General features: G+C 34.5%; 1 protein-coding gene across 1 annotated transcript; it reads right to left on the reverse strand.

The window, feature by feature from the left end:
* Positions 1 to 519: 519 nt before the first annotated feature.
* Positions 520 to 7,575, reverse strand: LOC25496025 (ABC transporter C family member 10). Its single transcript, XM_013596292.3, has 12 exons — positions 7,320 to 7,575; positions 4,435 to 6,499; positions 4,002 to 4,322; positions 3,836 to 3,922; positions 3,107 to 3,691; positions 2,861 to 3,025; positions 2,408 to 2,702; positions 2,055 to 2,269; positions 1,655 to 1,960; positions 1,512 to 1,575; positions 1,186 to 1,425; positions 520 to 956 (listed from the first exon to the last, which is right to left on the reverse strand). Exons 2-12 carry the CDS (start codon positions 6,469 to 6,471, stop codon positions 844 to 846), a joined length of 4,428 nt encoding a protein of 1,475 aa, XP_013451746.1. The 5' UTR covers positions 6,472 to 6,499; positions 7,320 to 7,575; the 3' UTR covers positions 520 to 843.
* Positions 7,576 to 8,171: the final 596 nt, after the last annotated feature.

The following is an 8,171-nucleotide window of genomic DNA, read 5'->3' on the forward strand; positions in this document are numbered from 1 at the left end:
TGTTCATGACAGACGATAGTATTGAGGATTTTTTACCTTATTTAGAATGAGACTCATTTCGACAATGAGGTCTTATCTGTTGGAATCTGCTATAATGTCTCAGAGATGGTTCACTGTTGCTTTTCCAAAAAATTTCAATGCCGAAACACCTAGGTCCGAGGCGTGTGTATATATGTGTTCTTATCATTCCTCTTTTCAGTTCCACGATTTCGACATGTTATCGTTACAATTGCATACCTTTCCATGAGATTACTATCTCTGCCCATGAACACCTTTAGATGTAGCTTTTTAATACTTCAACTGTGATGAAACTAGGTTACATCCTTTATTATAACTTATGCCAATAAGGCTTGATCTGAAATAAACGAGGACACACGAAAAGCAATGTTTCGTGAATTTGGTTTCTAGTGTTATATGAAACTGGTTTATAATTTCAGGAGTATATGTATGAAAAAGACTGTTTCTTTCCATTTATTTTATTATTGCGTTAGTCTGATAGCTTCTGATAGGGGAAGAATCTAACAACGAAACGGAATTAATATTAATATTGATACTGAAATCTGATCGGTATCGGAAGAAGTAATCTTCTTACAATATTCAATTGCAAAACTATAGGAATAAAACTCAACCAAATGTACTCCTCGCAACATGCAAATGAAGAAAGGACCAATACAAAGAATAAGAGAAACTGCTAAGGAAGGAGTGACTCATTCACTCTGCCTCGCCAACGATTTCCACAAAATTCAGAATTCTTCTCCTACTTACCTAATTCTAGATTTTTCTACACACTCACTCTGTCACGTGCTTACGTTCTTGATATATTGCTTGTTCAAGAGAAAAAGATCAATGCGATTCTGCAGACTGAAAATGAGACCAGTATTCCTTGACAAGCTTCCTGAACAACGATTCTTCTCTCTTCATCAAGTTCTTTGGCTCGTCATACTCCGCCAATTTTCCTGAAAACACGCTCAATGGCTTCATTTTCTTTGAAGAAAACAAGTAAATGATCAAAATATTCTTTACTTTTCTTTATAATATTTCAATTACATGTTATCTTTTATGTGGTTTGCAATCTTACCTTGTTGATGTATTAGCTGTGATTACGCATCATGAAAATAAGAAAATGACTATGTGTTTTTTAAATGAGAAAGAGGGTGTGAGAGACGGTAAAACTCGGAAACTCACCATCACTTATGGCAAGAACCATACTGCAATCCATCACAGTTGGTATCCTATGTGCCACTGTGATCACTGTACAATCTGCAAACTCAGCCCTAATGGTTTTCTGGAGAATAAGATCAGTAGAATTATCAATCGAAGCAGTTGCTTCATCCAACACCAATATTCGACTTCTCCTCAAAAGCGCACGCCCCAAACAGAATAACTGCCTTTGTCCCATGCTCCAGTTTGATCCATCTTCAACAACTGCGTAACAATTTTTCATTAGCTATTTGTACTTTGCAAATAAATGTACTTCCAGCGTAGCTATAAAAGTGAAACTTAAAGCATACCTGACGAGTTTAAACCCTCTTCTTTCCCTTGGACAACTTCTCGCAACTGACACTTCCCGAGAACCTTAATATATATTGACCAAAAATATTAACATAGCCGTTTAAAAAAATATATACGATAAATAGATTGTGCTATATTTTACCTCCCATATTTCTTGATCAGTGTGTTGAGATAAAGGGTCCAAATTATATCTTACTGTCCCATTAAAAAGGGTAGGATCCTGAGGTATAATACCAAAACGTGACCTCAAATCATGAAGACCAATAGATGATATGTCTATTCCATCAACTATAATTTTGCCTCCTGCTGGTTCCACAAGACGAAATAAAGCACTGATAAGAGTGGATTTCCCACTGCCTGTTCTTCCGACGATACCAATCTTATGCCCTGCTTCAAATGTGCATGTGATCCCATGAAGTACAAGTGGTCCATTAGACCTGTATCGTATCTGACTTGGTAAAAACAAAATAATTAGTTGGTTCATTTAAGCTGCATTTTTTGCGAATATCATTCTTCAAATTTTGAAAATATTTAAGAATTACCTTCAAATTATTTATTTCTACTTTGCCGGCAACTGGCCAATACGAAGGAGGACGGTTTTCTTCTACTATTTCTTTCGCCTCACTTTCTATATGCATGTATTGTTTTAGCCTCTCTACTGATATTATGTGATTAGCAACAGTGCATTGATTTTGAATTGAAAATACTAAGGAATTGTTTAATGAAAGGCCATAAGATAGAGCCATGCCGATAATTCCTGGAATGAAAGATGTTGAAATTTAGAAACTTGCATCAAGAAAGATAATGTTATTGTTTTAGCATAAAAAAATGATTTGAGTATAATTACAATACTCAGACAACGATATCTTCGAGATATTAACAACCAAATTCTCACCTGAGGTGAATGTTCCAGGGGGAAGCATAACCATGCAAAGTGCTGCAGCAGTGAGAAGAACTGCACTGATTGTTTCTAACCGTTGGATCAACCACTCATTCGAGGCAAAACTATGGAAAAAAGCACTTGCATTATTATCAATTAGATCAAGGTTCTTCTCAAAAGAACGATCTTCCTCCTCAAAAGCCCTAATTGTTGCAGCTCCGGCAACAGTTTCAGCTACATGATTAGCTAATGATGATTTTGTTGTGCCATTCATCCGCATTAGTTCTTTTGCCAAGGCAAAGTAGTATCTCTGCTTAAAACACAAAAACACATTAAGGTATTGTTTTTCTACCAAGAATTATTTAAACTATATAAAAAATATATGAAAAAGTTCCCTCAAAAAAGCTAAAGAATAGTTAAAAGTTAAAAACATGTACAATATGATTTAAAGACGAGTCTGTTTATTACCTGCATGCGAATTGCAACACAAACCATTGGTATAGCCACAATCAAGACTTGCCATGAGACGACTGCCAAAACTGTCAGACTAGAACAAAAAACGATTGTGCCTCCCATTGCAAACGTGAGGCTAAATGGAAGGTCGAGATCCATAATGCTCAGATCAGATGAGACCTAAACATGAAAATAATAGTTAGAATGTTATTTCTTCTCTTGTATTTCATTGGAAGGAAAATAGTTGTTTATTTTTCTCACCCTACTAAGTATCCTTCCCAATGGTGTAGAATCGTAAAATGACATCGGTGCACGAAAGAGGGAGTTCATCAACTGTGAAAATAAATTTTTTGATGATTGATGACCCAAAGAAACTACAAGTAGACTTCTAGTGAACAAGAAAACTACTGAAAAAGAACCAATTAGGAAATAAACTAAAATCAATTTCAATGTGCTGATGAGGGGGTCGTCAACTTTAGCAGCCATCCACGAGTTTTGCAATATCTGACAAACAACGAAGAGAAGGTGACAAAGGGATGCCAATGAGAAGAATATGTAGCCTCTCATCTCATTCAAATATTGTAAGTAAGGCTTCAACCCTGCGTCTCCTTTCTCTCTTTCTTCTTGCTTAATTAATTGATTTCCATTGGTTTCTTTAAACTGCTGTTCCACGGAATCTTGTGTAGCCTTTCTTGAAGATGAATGTCTCTGAGAAAAAGTAACATCCACAAGCTCGTTAGAACCAGCAGTCTCCTTGTGAGCATTGACGAGGTCCTGGAATTCTTGGCTTGAGGTTAATAGCTGGTGATATGGACCAGCTTGCTGGATTACCCCCTCTGACATCAACTGGAAATAAAATAAATTATTCATCAACCATAACTTAGCTATAAATCAGCCACATAAATACGAGTGCTGCATAAGAGGTCCAATTTCAAGTATTATAGTTTAAATGATTTGGAATCTTGTAACACTTTTTAAAGGGTGAATTACCAAAACAGAATCAAACGCAGGGAGGAAGTCGACTTGATGAGTCACAAGTAAGACTGTTTTCCCTTTGAGTCCTTCCATGATATATTCCTGTCAAATTTCAAAGCCATCTTTAGTAAAATATGAAACTAGACATGTATAAGTAGTACGAGAAGAAAGATGTCATTACATCAAACAAATTTTTTGCAGTATGTGCATCAACAGCGCTAAATGGATCATCCAATAGATATATGTCAGCATTCTGATAAAGAGCACGAGCTAGTTGAATTCGCTGTTTTTGACCTCCACTTAAATTAACTCCTCTTTCACCTATTTCAGTGAGGTCGCCATAGGGAAGCAACTCAAAGTCCTTTTTCAATGAAGACCTTTGAAGTGTTTCTTGATATCTTTGATCATCCAATTCAGATCCAAACAAAATGTTTTCCCGTATTGTACCTGTTTGTATCCATGGTGTTTGAGAAACATATGCAAACCTCCCGTAAACATCAACCTGTAATTCATAATAGATAATCAGACACCGATTAATATCACAACTAAAATGGACAGAAAAATTCACATAGTGAGAAAATACACTGTTGGTTGTTAAGGATTAGAAATCTTACGATTCCTTTTATTTTGGTAACTTCTCCAAGAATTGTTGCTAAGAGGGTTGATTTGCCGGAGCCAACTTCTCCACAGATAGCCACTTTTTGGCCGTGCTTAACCTCTAAATTTATGTTCCGCAGGGTTGGCTTTGATGCATTACCTTCCCATGAAAAGTTAGCAGATTTTATTGAAATTGATCCTTTGAGGTTGTCATCAAAGCACTCGTTCTTCAAATTTTCACTCTGCAGTTCTGGTGCATCAAGGAAAGTAACAATTCGAGCAAATGCAACTTTTGCCTGAATGATCACCGCAATGACATCTGGAATACTTGTAATTGGCTCTTGAACAAGGCGCACAGTTGCCACAAAAGTGAAAACATTACTTGCATGTAAAGGAATATCCAAGAAGTAACATGCTAGAAAAGAAGCAGTAGACACCAACATCGGCGAGGTCCAAAAGAGAAAGACGTTATATGTTCGTCTTAATTGCACTGCATATAACATTTTCAGTTCCGCATTTCTTAAAAAATCGACAACATTTTTAAAATGATTTTCCCACGCATACAACTTCAACACTTTCATATTCACAAGAGCCTCCGAACTAGCCTTTAATCTCTCATCTTGTGCCACCATAAGTTTGCTCTGATACTTGTGTTGTAACTTTGCTAGTGGATAATTGCAAATCACAGTGAGAACTATCACCGCCAATGATGCAAGCGTTGCTAGTCCAATTGTGCGGAAAAGAATTACTAATGCAATACACAATTGGAGAATTGTTGTCCATGTCTGGTGAAACCAGAATGGAAATTCTCCGATTCTATAAGCATCTACGATCATGTAATTCATTATCTCACCACCAGAGTGAATCAACCTAGCAGAATTCGATAGCCGTAATATTTTCTTATAAATGGCTGCATTAAGTAGTGATCTAACTTTCATCCCAACAAGTCTAGTGTGGAAATACCATTGTCTTTGTGATAGGGATTCTATGATTTTTATAACAAAGAGTGAAACGGCCAATACATAACCTTCATATTTGAAACTTTCGTTACCCTCGGCAACCAATATGAAGGCATTAAGAAGTAGAGGAGTAGAAGATAGAGCGAGTACCTTAAACAACGCAAAGAATCCGGTTACCAAAATCTCTCTCCAATGGCACAAAAAGATGGTCCATAAAACCGATGATTGATATGACGACTCACATTGTCTTTGTTTGTTTAACTGTTCCAGAAATGACGAATAACAAATTTCTGCTCGGTCAGACTCTCTTAATTTCGGGATATCCTCATCTTGAAGTGTTTTCGTTTGACCTGTTTTCATCAATGTATTTAACCACCAAAACCAAATCTTACTCAAGAATCCAGCATTGCCAAATGGAGTAACATGGCTAACAGGATTAATTTCATCGAATTGGCCTATTAAAGGCGCACGAAGACTATCATCGATTTCCGTTTCAACATCTTTGCGTTTACATGTTTGGTATGTGCATAAAAGCAACAAAATTGCTCCTACAAATGATATAACATCTAAACCTACCTTGAGTGACAATTCTTTGCTTCCAATTGCATAAGATATCGATAAAGCACATAATATACCGGAAACAAAGAATACGAGAACAGAAAACATCCACAACCATGCTCTTGAGAGTTGTTTTATCCGAAGACTTATAGATAAACTTATCGACAACCATGTGAGTCCATGAAAGAGTTCTAGCAACCACCAATTAAGAGGAAAGACTTCATGGTTTTTCCTTAACTTCTCCTCTAAAATCCAAACTCCTAAGGATAAATGCAACAACCCTAGAAAGCCATTGATTATGGCAGAAACTAACTGCAAGTTTGAATATCGTACTAGACTTCGAAAAGGTCTCGAGGAAGACTTCAGGATCATGATAAATATCAACATGGTAAGGACTATCACATCAAATGAAAAGACCAACACATGGTTGATGCATGAAGAAGGATCTTTCAAAAGTGCTAAATCATAACAGAAAGGTTTTCCTTCATTATCAACATTACCACAGTCTCCACAAATCATGCTCCAAAAGTTTTCCATCTTTTAGCTTTACTTTGTTGCTCAAAATCTATAACCAAAAGAGAAACAAAATAATGTAAATTTTTATTCAAAAAATTTTCTTATACTTATTGATAATGTAAGAAAAAATGGTTCATACTTAATTAGAATAGTTAAAACTTTTCAGGTAAACAAGTTTTGACACCAAGATAAAGGTCAATTTTTCTGAAAGGTATATGTGACTTTTTTTTTGTAGAAAATGCTAATGAATTATCACATCAGGTCATTTATGAGTGTCACATTTGTTTATGACAATTTTATCAAATTAATCTTATCAAATATTATTGTGGTTACAATTATCATAAATACAAAGTAAAATATATCGACTTAAAAGTAATATACACATCGTATTAATTAGAATGTATAATTAGAAATGGGGAAATACTAAACAGTGCTCCCGGAGCTCTGGTTAATTAAGGATACTAAAAAAGTAATTATATAGTAGTTATTGCATTGAAAATTGTGTAATTAATACATAAAAATGTCAAAAAAAAAATCTTTTTTTAATAATAATTTACTTTTTTGGTATCCTTAATCAGTGCTCCAGGGGCACCGGTTATCATTACCCTTAAAAATATGTAATTAATGCTATACTAAAAATAGAAAGTGATACTAAACATAAAAGACATAAGGAGTAGTTTCTAATAGTATAACAAACACCACAAAGTTGATTTTATGAATAAAAACATTCTTCCCTAAAAAAAAGAATGATAAGATTCTAAAACAGAGAAAATATTCCCTAAGAAAAAAGAATAATAAGATTCTAAAACATAGAAAAAAAAACCAAACGGAAACTTGTAAAAGAAAGACAAAATACAAAAGCTTTATACCTTGGAATTTGAACTATTGATCACTTTGTGTACTTCAAGAAAGAGTACTATATGAATATTGTTGGAAACATCATATGGAAACAACCAACAAGTGCATGAACTATGTTATTTTTCATCATTTCAATGATGCTCTAAAAGAACATTTTGGTTAATTTAGAAAGAAAATGGAATAGAAAAGTTGAATGATACACAAGACCCTTAATATAGTTTAATTCTCATTGGGAATACAACACATTATGCGTGTCTGAAAAGAAAAAGAAGAAATCATAGTATAGACTTCATTATAATAAAGAAAAAGTAAATCAATCATATATATGAACATGACAAGTTATAATAAAAAATATAATGGAAGCAAGTCTCAAATTAATCCTTAAAATTTAATGTTGACCCATAATACACGGTAGAATTTAATATGTTTCACATCTACTTTTTACCTAAAATCAAGTGCGATGTGTTTGTCTCTCGTGGGAAATTTTTCTGTTTTTTTTTTTACTCTAAGATATAAAATGTTCCTGCAGTTTTTTTACCATTTGAGTATGGAAATAAATATCTGCTTTGGAGAAAAAACAAAGCTCGGGTGTGAAAGTGTTGTTGGATATAGTCTATTTGACGTGAGACTTGGATTTTTCCATTACACTTCCACAGGTCTAGTCCAGTACTCTTTGGATTTCTTTAAAAATTAGGGTTTATGTTCTGATGTCCAACATTATTGAGCTTGGTGTATGTATATAAATGGTAGGTAGCTCGATTGATAGACTCTGATACCATGTTGAAATTAAGGTCTAATTCATCCTTACAAAACCAACTTATAAGATGATGAGTGTTTACTCTTTATAAATTCTTATTTATCTG

Source organism: Medicago truncatula, chromosome 6 (assembly GCF_003473485.1).
Source record: "Medicago truncatula cultivar Jemalong A17 chromosome 6, MtrunA17r5.0-ANR, whole genome shotgun sequence".
NCBI classification, from domain to species: domain Eukaryota; kingdom Viridiplantae; phylum Streptophyta; class Magnoliopsida; order Fabales; family Fabaceae; genus Medicago; species Medicago truncatula.

What these genes read in the sequence shown, in the direction of transcription:
- LOC25496025 (XM_013596292.3), bottom strand. Translation starts at nt 6,471, where the DNA reads ATGGAAAACTTTTGGAGCATGATTTGTGGAGACTGTGGTAATGTTGAT. An exon ending in TAGAAATAAATAATTTGAAG is followed by an intron (nt 1,961 to 2,054) that starts GTAATTCTTAAA and finishes TTACCAAGTCAG; the next exon opens with ATACGATACAGGTCTAATGG. An exon ending in CTGATCAAGAAATATGGGAG is followed by an intron (nt 1,576 to 1,654) that starts GTAAAATATAGC and finishes ATATATATTAAG; the next exon opens with GTTCTCGGGAAGTGTCAGTT.